Source organism: Lissotriton helveticus, chromosome 3_2, assembly GCF_964261635.1.
Source record: "Lissotriton helveticus chromosome 3_2, aLisHel1.1, whole genome shotgun sequence".
NCBI classification, from domain to species: Eukaryota; Metazoa; Chordata; class Amphibia; order Caudata; family Salamandridae; genus Lissotriton; species Lissotriton helveticus.
This window is the reverse complement of record NC_136062.1, coordinates 134230828-134248360: the sequence shown is the minus strand read 5'-3', so window position 1 is coordinate 134248360 and position 17533 is coordinate 134230828. Positions and strand designations below refer to the sequence as shown.

The following is a 17533-nucleotide window of genomic DNA, read 5'->3' as shown; positions in this document are numbered from 1 at the left end:
GTGCTACAAGACGCAACACAAAGACAAAGACTAAATCAAGACCAACAACAGTTCCTCCAGCACGCCACACCAATATGAGGCAGGATAAAACACTTCCTCCGGAAGTGGAGGAAGAACACATCAGACTAATGGATACTATACCTCATACAATTTAGCTACTGTATAGAGCTAGAAAAAGAACCTCCAAGCAAAAGGCCAAGAGGCAGAGTACACTCAGCAAAGGAGCGTTCTTATCTGCTGCAGGAAGCACAAGAACTTCTAAAGAAAAGGGCCATAGAAATAGTACGGAACAAGGGGGTCTACTCCACCTACTTCCTCATACCAAAGGTGGACAGAACCTTACGGCCAATTCTGGATCTAAGGTTTGTAAACCGGTTCATAAAAACTCAAAGATTCAAGTTGACATCACTCCAAGAGGTAATACCCCAGTTGCAGGAAGGGATTACATGGCAACTATCAACTTAAAGGACGCTTACTTACACATCCCCATCAACAGCTACTAAGGTATATGATAAACAAAATCACTACCAGTTCACAGTGCTGGCATGAATGAATTGGCATTTCTAGAGCTCATGGCTACCCGGAGGCATCCCAGCGCTATGAAGCGGTCCAATCATAAAACTTTGAGAGGGTCTTCAAGGAAACAGAAAGGTTTTTATGAGTTTTTGAAAGGTCAGGTAATTAGACTCCAGACGAATGTGAGTGGGCAACTGGATCCACAATTTCGCTGCATTGTAGGAGAACAGACGGCCTCCACACAGGAACCTTTTTATCATGGGGACTAACGCCAAGTGCTTATTATCTGAGTGCAGGGCCCTGTTAGGACAATAGGGAGAGATGACAGACCGAATAATGGGCGGCCCCTTGGCTAACATTGCTTTATGCGCAATACACAGGGCTTTAAACTGGACTCTCTTCGCAATTGGGAGCCAGTGAAGAGTAGCTATAGAAGGCTTTGCAGATTCACGACTAGCAACATTCATGAGCCAATGTGCTGCGCAATTTTGTACAGTCTGCAATTTTTTGATAGCCGAACAGGGAGATCCCAAGTAAAGGGCATTGGCATAATCAAGCTGGGAGAGAATCAATGCTTGGACCAACAGTCTCCTGGCATGAAAAGGCAGCAGGGGGAGAATTTTCTGTATCTTACCAAGAATCCCATAGCAACTATCTGCCACCTTCCCTGCTTGCTCCTTAAAATTTAGATTGTAGTCCAGCCATTCACCAAGCCTCTTGATCTGTTCTTTTGGAGGGGGCATTGGACCAAAACAAACAGACCAGAGAGGGCTTACATCAACTCTATTTTTACCCCTTTAAGTTTCAAGTAAGAACCTTCCATCCAGACTGACACACATTCGGACTCAAATCCACACCAAGGGTTTTCAAAAATGCCTAGCAGCAGTAGCGGTACAAAAGGGGGTGGTGATGGACGGAGCATCTGAACCAATCAAACACTCACACCCAGTCAAAAGATCTGGGTTTGATCTGGGGTGGCAGAGTGGGCTAAAGAACGGTGATGGATCAAACCCAGATCTTTTGACTGGGTGTGAGTGTTTGATTGGTTCAGATGCTCTGTCCATCACCACCCCCCTTTTGTACCGCATAGCAGTAGTAGCAGCACACTTAAGGAGGCCAGAGATACATGTATACCCATGCCTCAATGACTGGCTGGTAAAAGAAAACTCATAAAACAAGTGCTAGTGGTACATGGACGAAGTCATACAAACTCTAGCCCAACTAGGGTTTTCAAGTGGGGAAAATCATCAGTAGAACCAGAACAAGTTAAGATATTCTTAGGTGCAGAGATCAACACCATACAGAGCAAGGTGATTCCAAGTGCAAAGAGAACTTTGGAAATATTGAATGAGACACGTCTTTACCACAAGGGTCAAGCTCTGACAGTGAGGGTAGTGAGCAAACTGATGGGAATGATGGCGTCATGCATACATTTGGTCCCAAATATCCTCTTACACATGAGGCCATTCCAAGAATGGATCCAACAACAATGGTCACAGGCAACAGGGAGTTGGGAAGATCTAGTGGTTGTCACACAAACAATATAGCATGAAATTGCGTGGTGGAACAAAGGGATCACAACACAAGGCAAGCCTTTCACACAACCAACTCCAACAGTGACCATCACAACAGATGCCTCCCAGGAGGGGGATGGGGGACCACACATAATGACCCTCGAGGTAAGGGGAATGTGGTAACATGATGCGATAAAGCACATCAACTACCTAGCGCTAAAGACAGTGTTCCTAGCCTTAAAAGCATTTCAGAAACAGCTGTATAGACACAGAGTACTAATACAAACGGATAATACAACCACCATGTTCTACATCAACAAGCAAGGAGGGACACTGTCAGAGACACTATCAGTGCTGGTGCAGGAAATATGGAGATGGGCAATTCCAAAACAAATAGACTTGCTAGCAATACACCTACCAGGGAAGGACCAGGTGGAAGCAGACAGGCACAGCAGACAGGCGTCGGCATCCCACGAATGGGAAATCAATCAACAAGAAATCCAAAAGATATTCCACAAATGGGGAACTTCGTAAACTGACCTATTTGCAACACTGCAAAATGCCAAAACTTCACATCCAGATAACCGTGCAAACGTTCCCTAGGAAATGCGCTATGGATAAACTGGTCAGGGACATTTGCCTACGCTTTTCCACCGATACCACTACTACACAGAACACTAAACAAATGCAGATTCAGCAACATGACGCTGACACTCATAGCACCTCAGTGGGCCAGACAAACGTGGTTCTCACAGATCATGGAGATGGCACAAGCTCCCGCACACAGGTTCCACACAAGAAAGGACCTGTTAACGATGCAAAATAGAAGAGTTCTACACCCAGAGGTGGAGAGCCTCAGCCTAGCAGCATGGCTCCTGAAGATCTAGAGTTTGCACACCTCAAACTATCATCAAGCACAATGTCAGTGCTTAGAGAGACAAGGAAACCTACCACAAGAAAGTGCTACGTAGCAAACTGGAAAAAATTCTCTGAATGGTGCATTAGGGAGAAACTACAAAGAAGAATTTCCAAGGAATCAACAGTACTAAAATACTTAACACATCTACTACAAAATAAACTAAGCTACACATCTCCAAGGGTGCAATTAGCGGCGATAGTGGCTTACACAAGAGGAGAAACAGGAAAAGTTTTTTAACCTCCAAAGTAGTAAAGAGATTTCTAGAAGGAGCAAAGAGAATTGCACCTCATAACAGAATGTCACCACCAGCATGAAATCTCAACGTAGTGCTAACCCAATTGATGAAGGCACCATTCGTAAAGCAACACTGCATATGCTCACACTAAAGACAGCATTCTTAGTAACTGTCACATCGCTACAAAGAGTGAGCGAATTACAAGTGCTCACACTACAAGAGCCCTACCTACAAATGCACAATGACAGGATTGTAATGGATCCACATTTCATGCCAAAGGTGGCGTCACGGTTCCATATTAATCAGACAATTCAAATACCAAGTTTTTTCCAAAAACCATACACAAGCACAGAAAAGGTGTTACACACACTAGACTCCAGGAAAGCAGTTACAGTTTTCAAAAGTAGGCACTTGGAAGAAATTTCATAGAAAAGCAGACAATGGGTTCCAATTTCATAGAAAAGCAGACAATGGGTTCCTATGGAGAAAATACAGGTTACTAGTAAACCAGCTAGGGATTACATTTGCGGTTCAGTACTGGCTGAAAGGTACAGTACTTGCTTCTCTCCTGATCACAGGTGAGTATTTTCTAATTCAGACTTTGGCTGATTTTATAGGAATATTTTCAGTTTTCAAAACTTCACAAATAAAATTTTCGAGTCAAAATGGGTCAATGTTATCCAATGGCAGGTAAGTGAATTACCGGTTTCCAGGTGAGTACTTGGTTGGTGAAGTTAGGGTTCTGGGCGTAGACTCAGGGGTCCCCCAGGGTCAGGTGAGCACAGTTAGTTCAGTCCCAGCGGCACAGGTGCGGCCGGGTGCAGAGGTAGGTAGGCCCAATGTTATCCAGTGACGGAAAGGGGGCCTTGGGTTGGTGGCTGCTGGCTAGCAGGCCTCGCTGCCCTGGGAGCTGGGCTCCTGGTCACTTGCTCTGGGCAAGGGGGGAAGTAGGATAGGGCAAAGAGGTCCCAGCCAGCAGCACTCGGGCGGCTGGGTGCAGGGTGCTTTTGAGCCGTCGGGCGTTCAGTGTTATCCAATGAGGATCTTGAAAGAGGAACAAAGGCTGCAGGCTCGGAACGGTGACTCTCGAGGGGCGACCAGCACTTAGAGAGGTAATTTGGGATGATGGAGCACAGGTAGGTACCCTAAAGGGAGGCACAGGGGACCGCCAGGCACCGGGTGCAGGGGTGTCTTTGGGGGTCGGAAAAGCTTACCCTCGGCTGGTCGCGGTTGGGGTGGCCCCTGCTTCTGAGCCTGCAGGCATCGGCTGGTTTGTCGAGGAGGGTCTTGGGGCACTGGACTTCGGGTCCCAGTCGCCGGGGGGAGGTCCTCGTGGTCTTGGTTCGGGTTGGCCCGGCCCGGGCTCGGCTGGTGCAGAGTGGGCTGGTCCGGAGCTTCCTGATGAGCACCAGGTGGGGTGTTACAGCAGAGCCTCTGCTGATGGGAGTCCCAATCTTCGAGAGGGTCAAGGCAGGCAGGTCCTCTGGGTGTCCCAAGGTTGCTGTCCGCGGAGGTCGCCGGGATTAGGCAGAAGCAGGTTCCAGGATCAACAGGCCGGTAGGGCTGGGGCCAAGTCAGTTGTTGTTGTCCTGTTGTTAGCAGCTGCATGGCGGGTCTTCTTCTTCTTGATCTTCTTTCTTATTTTGATATCGGGATCTGAGGAGCCCCTAAGTACTACATTTAGGGGCGTTACAGGTAGGGCAAGGGCTGGGACCAATGGGTCCCTGTCCTGGGGTGAGGACACCCCCTAGCCTGCTCCTCTCCTGTGGGAGGGGGCAGGAGCCTAGCTGGGATTTGTGCAGGGCTCCCCATCTACAAGATGGCCGGAGCCCGGGGTCGTGCTTCACCTCGCCTCCTCCACCTGAGGGGTGGGGTTGGCAAAGGTTGGCACACCCTCCTTCCTGACGTAGTTTTTCCCGCCAGTCTTCCCGCCAGAGTGGGGGTAGGACAGGTGGGGGGCCAGTTGCTGGGTACAGCAAATGGTCTGGAGAAGCTCTGCGAGGCGGTATGCCTTTGAAGCTTCCCCCTGTCCATCCTGGGGAGGAGACACATCCCCTCGCCCAGGATGTGCATTGTTGCAGACCCAGGAGAGTGGCGGCTCTCCACCCAGGGGTCCAGCAACATGTCTGCTGTGTTGCAGCCTCTGCAGCCACTCAGCCCAGATGTGGATTGTAGGTTCGGGTTTTGGAGGGCATCTCTATGATGCCCACTCGTGCATTTTACATTAAATCCCACACTGACATCGGGGCGGGTTTATTGTACTGAGAAGCTTTGTACCAAACATGTCAGTCTTCAGTGTAGCCATTATGGTGCTGTGGAGTTCGGAATGACAACCTCCCAGCACCATATGCTCTTAAATGGCATCACTGCACTTACAGTGCCCAGGAATGGCCCTGGGTACTGTAGGGGCACAGGGCTCATGCCCTTGTACCCTCACCTCTGGCATAGGGCACCCAGCTAGAGGGGTGACTGAAGTATTCCAGGGCAATGGGTTCTGTGGGCATGGCAGCGACTCTTGTTTTAGTTCTGTACTTAGGCACTCAGCCTGCAAAGGCAGGGTGTGGGTGCCAGGGTACAGGGCCCCTGAGGGTGGCACAATAAGTGCTGCAGCCACCAGGGGTCTCCTCTGGTCACCATGCCCTGGGTACCTAGGGTACCATTTTACTGGGGGCTGATAGGTGGCCAGCGGTGCCAATTGGGTATTTTGTTTTAGCATAGCTTTTCTTTTTAGGGAAGGAACCCAGGCCCTGGGTCCCTGATTGGCAGGGACCCAGGGCACACTCAGTCAAGCACATCAGCAGTTCAGAAAAAAGTAGGGGCATACCAAGGCAAGAAAGATGGCACTTTCTCACACCTTGTGTACCATATGCATTGTTTTGGGTTTCAGTTTGTTGCCTAAATAGTAGGCAATGACTCCCGAATCACCAAAATGGTGGTGAAGTGCGATTGTTAGAAATAATTTCAAACATACTTTAGTGAAGTTGCCAAATGGATGGGAGTCAGTTCTTCAAATTTGTATTATGAAAAGATGGAGGTTTTAATCTTTGGTAACGGTTCTCTGTGGACATGCAAGTAGTAGTCTGAGCTGCTCGGCCCTGTCCTCGTCCCTATTCAACAGACCTACAATTTCAATATCTTGGACAATCAGCTCTGTTTTGAAGCTCATATTAACAATCGAATCTCTGTCTGCTCCCCAACTAATAACCTCATTTCCTACAATGGTCAGAAGCAACTGGGAACTTGAATTTTCTAGTGTTGGTAGAGTCCAGTGTTCAGCAAACTACAATTGTGGAAGAAGACACATTTGTTAGAGGGCAGATCATTTCTCAACTCCACAGCCACATGTGAACATCAACACAAATTCCTCCTTTGCAGGCTGGGGAGCTCACATTGGTAATTTAACAATATTAGGACAATGTTCTCTGCAGGAATGACCCCTACATATCATAGTGTTGGAGCTCATGACAGTATTACTAACTCTTCAGAGAACACAGTAGTCTTAACTCAAACAGACACATGAGTGCAATGTACTGGGATACACATTCTGCCCAGTAGTCCCAACTAGTTCAATTAAATTGGTGTTGTGTGACAGATCATCATATATATGTGCTGGTTAAGCACTGCCGAAGGCAGGATAATGACTTTGTAGATCTCTTGAGCAGGACACTCATGAATGGGAGAGAAACTCTTATGTTCTCAACCAATACTTCCAGCATTATGAGACCCCAGCAGTGGATGTATTCTCCACCCACAAGAATGCTAACTGGAGGATCTTTGGCTTTAGTTATTCACATCCGCTGCCCATAGGCATTGCCTTTTTATTCAGTTAGTCAGGCATATTTGCTCAAAGTGTTCCCCCTCAACTACTGGTTTCTTATCTAGTTAGAAAATCAAACAGTCATTAATGACATTACTTCTTGCCCGAGGTGTGTACTTCAGCCGTGGTAATCTCTGCTACTTGAGATGTTCATTCTTCAATATGAAAAGCTTCTACTCTACCCCAGACCTGCTTAGCCATCATCGAGGACGATTACTTCATCCCAACCTCATATTGCTAAATTTTGCAGTTTGGCACCAGAGATATTAGAATTTTGGTACTTCTAGCTACCAAAGGAATATATCAAATTGTTAAAAGGGGTTAGAAAGCCTTGCCGTAGCAAATCTAAATGGAAACACTTTGTAGCTTACTGCTCCAGTCACCACATTCCACCCATAAGGGCAACAGTCTAACATAATATTATCTGTTACTCTAAAAAAAAAAAAAATCAGGACGCTCCTAAATGTCCATAAGAGTACACTACCTACATCAGTCAACATCAGTCAGTTGGTAAAGTTTCTGGTATTAGGGCATTTTTAAAGATTTTAAAAGGATCATTCTTCCTAAAGTACCCCCTGCCCCATCTTGGGCCTCAGCCTTGTACTTACCAGACTTATTGGAGCTCCCTTCTTGCAGCGCCACTCAAATTTACTGTAGTTTCTCTCTTGGAATATTGTCTTCCTTGTGGCAGATACCTCTCTCAGAAGAGTTAGTGAGTTAGTTAGAAGAGTTAGTGAAGCCTGGCCTTATCAGTCGAAGGAACCCCTTAAACAGTTTCACAAGGATAGAGTTGTGTTGGATACATACCCTAATTTTTTGCCAAGTTATATCAGTCTTTCATGATGATCAATCCAGTTGGTTACCTTCTTTTTACCCGGTAGTCACTAACATTAGTTGAAGAAGTGCTACTCACATTAGATGTGCAAATGGCTATCATTCATTTATTATGTTGCCCATACCTGGTCTATTAGACGGCCAAATACATTTTCATTTCTTTTGCACAACTGTATCTTGGTAGCCCCATCTCAAACATGGGTCTATCAAGGTGGATTGTTAGATGCATGCCACTATATTACACCAAAGCCAAATTCATACAGCACGTTGTTCTCAGAGCTCATTTCTCTTGTAAAATGAGACCACTGCTGCATTCTTAGCAAGTATTCTATTGATCTTGATTGGTAAAGCTTCCTCATGGAGTTATATCCACACATTCGGTAAGCATGTGTGTGAACATTCACAGAGACAAGAAGCTTCAGAGAATGTTGCAAATATCTGCCAGTTTGGCCTGCAACCGCCACAGGAGTTTGGTACTGCTTTTCAGTCTATGCTAATGCTCAGTGATCTTCTCTATACCTGTAACAATTGATTTACAGATTGTAGTGCTGTAGGGCCACATGCCCCCAGCCCAATCCTTGGAAGTGAGCACTGGAAAATAGTTTGGACATATTCATAAGTGTAAGTTACTCATCTAGTGCATAGGCGTTCTAATACTTTACTTCAGCGCAGACAATATACCAACGCTGTGGGGGCAGGGTCACAATCTGAAATGCAGTGAAGATGTGGGGGGTGGGGGGGTGACTCAGGCTTGTAATGTTCTGAACCCACCCGACGCCCAGGACATATTGTTTGGGGTCAAGGGCAACAAGTTTTCGTATGTATTTTGTCCTTGGAACAAGTAGGCCCAACCCCGTACAGCACAAACCCTTTGACTGCCAGTTTACAGTACCACATTATGGATCCAGGCAGGGCATTGTCTGCAGTTAAGGTAATATATGTCCATGTTTTAATGCTGTTCAAACTTGTATTTAAGGTTCATTAATGCAAAGCTTGTATTATTAGAGTGAGCGCTCTATGTAAATGTTAGCTCGGACTGCACTACTGACAGAGGTTACATTATAAAAATGTGTACACACATTTTAAAAGTCTATCTATTATGCTCCCAGAATGCTCTCTGATTAGATGCAAATATTTGCAGAAGCCTGATATTTTGCTTTCAAAATAAAATGTTCAAAAAAAAATTTAATTGGGAATTATACTTTTTTGCTAACATTTCTTTGCAGCATCATTTCGTAAAATGTGTTGATGATGCTAGTACTTCCCCAAAAATATTTATAATGGAAAATCATTGTAACTGGTTTCAATAAAATTATGGGAAACAAAAATAAACAAGCCAGTAAATCTGAAATTGGTGGTCAGCCTTTTGGTTTCAATGTGTGACTTGTATTGGCATGGTTTTTGCAAACGTTTATTGGTGTGGGAGCTGCTGGGCCCATACCATTATAACAAATATTGGCAAAAGCAAAACTTGTTTTTCCTCAAAAAGTACTCATTGTCACAGTAGTTCCTGGCACTGAACAAACCTACTTTGTGTGCTGTTATGCTCCTTGTGAAAGAGCAGAATGCTGTCAGTCACAGTGAAGCCAGGAGAGAGAGAGAGAAAATATGAATTTTAGCAAACACAAACGTTCAGGGTAGATGGCAGACCTAATTAGGAGCCCAATTATTAAAGAAAGTCTCATTAGTGCACTATGGTATAGGTCCGTGCATTAAGTGCACATATACGAATTTTGTGAATTCAATTTACAGAAGTAGGCCAAGAATTAGTACATTTTAGCATGAGCAAATTTGCATGTGTAGATTTGCTCATGCGAAAATCTGAGTGTTTGGAAGTTCACTTTCCCTCCAACCACTTTTTTCCCCCAACCCTGGAAGAAGTTTTACATCTGCCATTGTCAGGAGTAAAGTTCCAACCTTTCATCTGAAATTAAATACTAGAGATGACAAGTTGCAGTCAGACGTACTGGAGTTGCGTGAACTTTGCTACTCCGCCCTTAACTCTGATGCTCATGAGAATGACCAACAGCCTGAATCAGGCGAGAGTGACCCAAGTGGGGTGGATAATGAGCCCGGAGAACTGTAATTGTATGTGGAATACCTATGTGACTCCCTTTAACTACAGATATCCATTGTGAGCTTTCCATCTTTCCTCATTGTCATTTGTAATTCTACAATTAGAAAAATTTGGACTGATGGGTCCTTGCTAATGTGCACAAAAATTTCTACTCCTGCCGATCTGTTTGTTTTCTGAAAAAGGAATTTTTTAAAAATAAAGTACAAAAGAAATTCAAGTTCCAACCTCTCTCAGTATGGGAAAAGATTAGAGAAGAGTTGGTGAAAACCCTTAAAACATGCAAGTTATTAGGTTTGCACAGACTCAAAAGGGCATTCCAACCCTGAAACTATTGCTTACCATTAACTTCAGCCCCAGTATGTAGATCTTCAGAAACGTGCCAACATAAGGGAATTGCTAGTATTCAAACTATGGTATGAGCCCTGGCATAATTAGAAAAGCTAAATCAGAGTTCTCATATAATGATATTGTTGCCATAATTTGTCACCGCATTACATTGGCCTAACGGCTAAGGCGCTCGACCACGGACCCGGGGAACTTGGTTCGAGTCTCGGTAACGACGCCAAAACCCCCTGTGATTCTGGGCAAATCACTTAATCTCCCCGTGCCTAAAAAATGAAAGTGTGTCCTCATGTAACGTAACTGGTGCTATGTAAAGCGCTCTGATAACTGATTCGGTTCGGTTCAAGTTCGCGCTATATAAAACTCTAAAAAAAAAAAAAAAAAAAGGGACAAGTGAATTTTTCTATTAGGACAAGTAGATTCATGAAGCAACCTGCCCCATAGACAAGTAGATTTTTTATTAAATTCCGCACTTCTTTAACCCAGTACTACATTGCACAGCATGTGGCTCTGCAGCACAACCGGCAGCAAGCCAATTGTTCCTTGGTAAGTTAGGTTTACAAACATTACTGTAAATGCATAGTTTAGCACTATTGTAGAATTATGTATTCTTGCTGTGTTAGTTGTCTGCTACACTGTAGCAAATACAAGTGAAGCTTTGCAGCATAATAGGAGCAAAACACCAAAGATACCAAACTGCAGTTTGTCATTTAAAGATTCTTTTGTTTATGAAAGTAATTTACTCTGTAAATTGTTCTGAACGCATCTATTAACACCAACTATTGCACCCAGGAGTTATAAGCTATACATATATTTAATTTGATCGATATTTATGTGTAGAGTTTCTTGCAATGTATCATATTTATATGCATATGTGTTAATACTTGATTCTGCTTTTAGTTTTTATAATCCTATTTTAATATTTTCAGTCCTTCTGCTTTAGAAGATGATGATGAGGATGATGGTCATACTGTAGTGGCAACAGCTAGGGGAGTGTTCAATGCCAATGGCGGTGTTTTAAGCTCCATTGAGACTGGTGTCAGCATCATTATCCCACAAGGTGCAATACCTGATGGAATTGAACAGGAGATCTATTTCAAGGTCTGCAGAGACAATAGCATTCTCCCTCCACTAGATAAAGAGAAAGGTATTAGTATATGCATCAATTCTTCTGTGGACCACTATTATGTTGACAAAGTTGAAAATGTGTTTACATAAACAACACTAAGTGACAATGGTAAATTTATGGATGAACTTTAATGCTCAGGGTGTTTATTTTGTCACTACTATGTTTTAGGTGTGATCAGAATGAATTACATTTTTCATCTGGTGGATATTCAGCAGCTTACTCCACAGGCCAGTGGTTGAAGTAGAGGCTTCCTTAAGATTACAATGGGAAACTAGACCGAGGGATACAAGCTTTATAAGACACTGAGAGGGTCAGAGATGGAAGAGGCTCAATGTTGGCTTTATAGCGGTGAGCCTTCCCCTGATCCCAAGTGACTTTGTACTGTAGCATTTTATTTCTGATCAATAGGCTATTTCTCTGGAACAGAGCAGATCTAGTCTGTTGGACTGTCCTATACAGGTTCTTCTACACAGCTGGGTTCTGATTTATACTGGTGCTATGTCACTTCTCTTTTCAGTAGCTATCCAGCAACTCACTCAGACAGGCTGGTCTTCTGCCTCTGACAGTTCAGCCCAAGCAGCTCTTCCAAGTGTTCATTGAAAGGTATTTCAGTGCAGTTTAAGAGATTGACACCCAGCAGAGGTTCCTCTCCTTAGTCTACATTCTTATCTGCATTGATGTGCAGATATTCCTTCGTGTTTGATAAAATGTTGAACAAAGTACTGGCTCACAATACCAGATGTAGCCAATCACGGATGAGGCAGTTTTTGATTTCGTAGGTGCTCCTCCAGTCCAGGCATGTCCTCAGTGCGTCCCCCTCATGCGTAGGACATGCAGCTCTTCTCCCCTCCTTTGGACCAATTTTAGACTGACTGAGGAATTTAAGCTCTAGTCTCTATCTGGAAGTACATTCATTTGGGAATTCTGGTCAGAAATCAGTAGACTCCTCTTCCGACTCACATAATTATAGTTCACTGAGGTCTAGCATGTCTAGTGTGTAGCAGTGCAGAGCAGTGTATCTATAGAAAACCCTGTATAGTACCATCATCCAAAAAACAGGACAGTATACTCTGCATCTGAGCATGATAGTCCCAAGCTGCTGTTACATTGTGGGCATAGCCTCGTCTGGTTGCTGTGCTAAAGCCTCATTCTTTGGACTCAAGTTGGGGGAGCAAGTCTCTGGTTAGTTGCACAGAGCAGGGGGTCCCTCTTTCTTGCTTTACTGGAGTGCCAAATCCTAGCCATTATTTGTCATACCTTCATCATACTCTGTACATCATGACTATTGCTGCTCCAGTCTGTTTTTGGAGAGGCAGCAACTTGCACTGGAATATTTAGTGCATGCTCAGGCTAAGTGCCTGTCAGAGTTTGAGCTAGTACCAGCTCTATGTGTGAAGTTCCCTCTGCTTCAGAGTTCTCCTCTAGCAAGTCCAGTATCATGGTAATTATACCCAGTGGCTGTGGATACCTAGATAACTTCAGATCTTTGTCTCATGTGCTTTTTATTCCACACTTACTGCATACACTTTCCTGGATGCCTTGAATGAAAAGTGGAGTGTTGGGGAGAATACTCGAGCTCTTTCCCCCTCATTTCCAGGTGCCAAGGAAACAGCCGTGGTGCTTCCCCTGGACCCAAAGGGTCTGTGGCCATCAGTGCTTCCCATTACCCTGCTCTGCATCACCTTCCCACTCTGGTTTGGCACCAGACGTTTGAACGATGATCTTCACTACTGAATGAGGCACCAACAGTGCCATCTAAACTTCTTGCCTGTGGAAACCCATAAAGCTGCTTCCTTGGGATAGTCAGACAATTATGACAAGGTCACAAGGACCTGCATTCCCCTTGCATCAATTAAGTGGTGTTACTCTTTGTGCCCATAGACCTCTAGGCACTCTCCATTGGGACACAAAACCTCACTGCAGAATGATGCTATTATTCTTTGGGGTCAGTCGTGTTTCTGCTATTAAAGCCAACTTTTGTCATTGAGTCCCGGATCCTCAGGCAGGTTCAGGATGTCTACAAGAAGTCACACACTGAGCTAACCTTTTGGTAGTCCTTAGTAAGAGAATATTGGGCTCCCAAAGTCAGCCTAGTCTTGGAATGTTGGAATGTCCTAGCTTAGTCTTCTGAAGGCCTATTCTCTGAATAGGCAAGGCTTTTCCTTCCTTCCTGGAAAAGGGAGAACAATTGGAATCCTGTGACAAAAGGATGTTTCAATTTGGGGTGTTTTCAATGAGACAAGATGCCCGTCATGGCATTCTATTGGCTACACCCGTGAAACAAGTTTACCACTGATAAGGCTCCTTGCCCAAGACTGCCTTGCAGGAGTATACTTCATAATGGACGTGGACAAGGAATCTTCGGAGCTCATTGTCAAACACTCCTTAATTATGTAGTTTTTTTCTGTGCACAGGCAAACATGACTGAAGCCTGTCTGACCTTAAACTAGAGGCCAAGGAGAAGCACAGGAAGTACCTCAGCCACAGAAGGGGAAATAAACAAAATACCAGTACAGGATGCTGGCCTTTGACAGAAATAAATTATTGAAAAGACTCATAAAAGCTTAACGGTCACCACACCTAGGTATCTTAGTGCTAAAAGGGGAGTACAAGCAAGGACATACCATGAAAACATTTCAGGATCTTTGAACAGCCTAAAAAGCTTTCAGAGGGGTTATCAGGTTAGAGATAAATGTGATACCCCAAGTCCTCCCCCAACATCCTGACCTGGAGGCTGTTTTTCTACGGATGTAAAATTAATTTGTGAGGGACTTGTTAATGCATTTGGTGGAGTCCGATCTGAGTTTGACCCGCTGGAGCATTTTTGAATTTGTGTTCTCCCTGAATTACCATCTGTGTTTTCCCTGAATTGCTGGCTATCATCACAGATCTTCAGCTAAATATAGCCACCCTATACTGAAGACTTGCAAAAGCATTCAATCCCCCCAGAGAGGGCAGTGGCTATCAGCCAAACTGTGGACCGCTTCCTGGGCAGTGAAATCGTGTTGATTTTGAGATTCTCAAGACTACTAGAGCTACTGGCCTCTAAATTCTGGGTGGTGTCCCCTACCCCGGTTCCCAGGACCTCTCTGCAGCCCCAGTACTTGGACCCGTAACATCCATCCCATGCCTGTTCCGCCAACTTATCCTTGTTACCAACTTTATGATTGTGGGTTCATACCCCTTCCGCAAGGTCCAGCATTTGCTTACCTCATTTCAGTTGGGGGTCATGACCAGCGTATGAGTTTTGGAGGGAGAGGTCAATTTATAAACATCTACATACATTCCTTCTTAGGTCTGCAACTCTGCCAACTGTCTGTGAGAGTAGCTAATCTTTCACATTGGGCGGTGTCAACAACCAGGGGGCAGTCATATTTCCTTATAAGTTTGAGATTCACGAATAGGGCCTCACATGTTTAACAATATGATATGAAATATGTGAGAAAGACCTAGGGTTAGTAGATCTCCTGTATTTAATGGAGTGACGTACATGGAATATACTCTGTTCCTAGTCTGGGGAACATTGGGGCACAGCTGTAAAAAGCAGTTTGGCAGAGTACAGTTCCAAAGTGGTGTTTTAAGCAGATAGTCAGGTGATTAAGATGCTACAGTACAATTATATTGAACTTTCTCCATTAAGTGATCATGATGCGTGTTTGGTGTACTTTGAATGCTAGTCGAAATGGGGAGATTATATGATTTTAAGGTTATTTGACAGTGCTTAGGGAAGTGGCAGGAATTGAGGAAGTGAGTGTTCTGGTAGTAAAGGGAACTTATTTCCTTCAAGAAGCGGTGCAGAGAGGTTTTAGGTTAATTAGGTAATACAGGGTTTTGGCATGAAACAGATACTCAGGATTAAATGGGAGATTGCCTGCATAACGTAAATGAATGCGAGCATGTGATGAGGTAGATTTGCCACAAATATGAATTTCCAGAAGGTGGGTATGTACAGTATGTCCCAGCATGAATGACGTTAGTAGATGAAGGTCTATTACAAACTGTTGGATTGGGAGCAAATAGTATAGCAAGTAACTTTTTTAACATGATGTAAAGTGTAGTGGGAGGTTGAGAAGAATTCTAAGTACTTTGGCTTCATGTGGATGATTATAGATTGTAGGTTCTAGGCAGAGTGGAAATTGAGGTTGGTCAGCTTGTGCAGATGAAGGCATGCTCAAGTGGCTGATGAGTTGATGAATTTGAAATAGCTTGGGGTCACTGAGATACTGGACACAGATTAAAGACTGATGAGGAAGCAAGACTGATCGGGATGTTAACTATGTCTTTACAGCTGGTCAGAATCAGGCAAGCTGTGTTTTACAATGTCAGTTTCAAGGGCAGTCTGTAAAAATGTGTGCTGCGTAAAGCAAGATGCATGTGTTCGATATTTGAACAATATATAATTGTTTAATGCTACCCTAAGTTAGCCATTTGTATGCTTTTGTACTATTTTGACTTGACAGTGTCCATTGTTGTCTTTTTAATTTATTTCTCACAGGTGAAACGTTGCTGAGCCCCTTAGTAATGTGTGGGCCCCATGGATTAAAATTCCTGAAACCAGTGGAGCTGCGCCTACCACACTGTGCGTCTATGACCCCTGATGGTTGGTCTTTTGCTCTAAAATCATCCGACTCCTCGTCGGGTATGCTGTCTTCTCTCTGTCCTTTGGGCTTGTGGTACTGATGTATTTTCTTGGTGATTGGGTCCTAGTTTATGCTGTGTAATGAGGTGTTTCATGTCTTTATTTCACCTTCAAATGCTTTACCACTCTTCTGCTTGTGCAAATTTCAGAACAATTTGTTGATTTATTTTTATTTCTTATGCACTATAGAAATGCCTGTCAGCACTGGTAATAGCTTTTCTCGGCAGTGTTTTGGTAAATACAAAACAAATTGGAAGTAGGGGATCATATGCCTCCTGCCCAGCTATTATTCTATTGCTCTTCAATAGCATGTGCACCGCAGTTTTAGATTTGTTTGGATTACTTATCATAATTCATTTCTCGGCTTTTCTTCACATTAAAGCCTAAAACTAGGTTTCCCCCATGTCGGAACAATCCTGTCACATGCATACTTCACTACCAACCCTTGATCACCTCAAAAATCTGACTTCAGTACCACACCACTATAGCAAAAATATAGAAGATTGTAATGTTCTTTCTTTAAAGCACAAGTTACTACTTGTGTAACGATATATCTGTAAGAGACATTAGTTAGTGATAGATTCCTTACCTTAGAATATCCAGAGGCGTCAGACTGGATCCGGAAAATTTTGCGTAGCAATACCCCTGCGTGCCGGCAGGTGTCGTCCGCGGCTCCGCGTCCGTCGTCGCCGTAGTTAGCGCCGGTATGACGCTGTCGGAGTACTTAGACGCCGCCCTCACGCGCTGACATCAGTTCTGATACACAGCTTTTCCGCGCCAGATACGCAGAGCCATGATAGAACCAACACTGGTGCCATGATACTAGGGCCCTGAAAGGGGATGACCTTAACCCTAGATATCGGTTCACAGAATGGGGAGGATGGGTGGGTCGGTAAGGAATCTATCACTAACTAATGTCTCTTACAGATATATCGTTGCACAAGTAGTAACTTGTGCATCTGAAAGAGACACGTTAGTGATAGATTCCTTACCTTAGAATAGATACCCCAGCAATACCAACCCCGGTGGTGGGTCTGCGAACCAATAATCACACCAGAAAGTCCTGGAGGACGGAACGGCCAAAGAACCCATCCCTCCGGACTTGGCTGTCCAGGCAGTAGTGTCTCGCAAACGTGTGCAGCGAGGCCCACGTAGCTGCCTGACAAATGTCCTGCAAGGGCACTCCTCGGCCTAAGGCAGTCATAGTCGCCGTGGCCCGAGTGGAATGAGCCATCAGCCCAACAGGGGGTTCCTTCTTAGCCAAGGAGTAACACGCCTGGATGCACAAGATGATCCACCGAGAGATGGTCCGCTTGTGCACCGCCCGTCCCTTCTTAGCGCCCACGTAACCATCAAAGAGTTGGTCATCCACCCAGAACTGGCGTGTGCGGTCTAGATAGAATGACAGCGCACGTTTTATGGTCCAGACGATGGAGCCGCTCTTCCTCTTTAGAGGGGTGCGGAGGCGGAAAGAAGGTGGGCAAGGTGATGGACTGCCCGATGTGGAAGGC

General features: G+C 44.5%; 1 protein-coding gene across 5 annotated transcripts in view; it reads left to right on the top strand.

The window, feature by feature from the left end:
- Window positions 1–17533, top strand: part of TJP1 (tight junction protein 1) — a 736246-nt gene that overhangs the window by 661289 nt on the left and 57424 nt on the right. For 2 of the 5 annotated variants that reach the window (XM_078684928.1, XM_078684930.1), the window contains 2 exons: window positions 11184–11401; window positions 15879–15962. In XM_078684928.1, coding sequence (XP_078541054.1) covers window positions 11184–11401; window positions 15879–15962 — 302 coding nt within the window. Of the gene's footprint in view, window positions 1–11183; window positions 11402–15878; window positions 16023–17533 lie in introns of all 5 variants that reach the window. The other 3 variants (XM_078684925.1, XM_078684929.1, XM_078684927.1) reach the window with 2 other exon arrangements.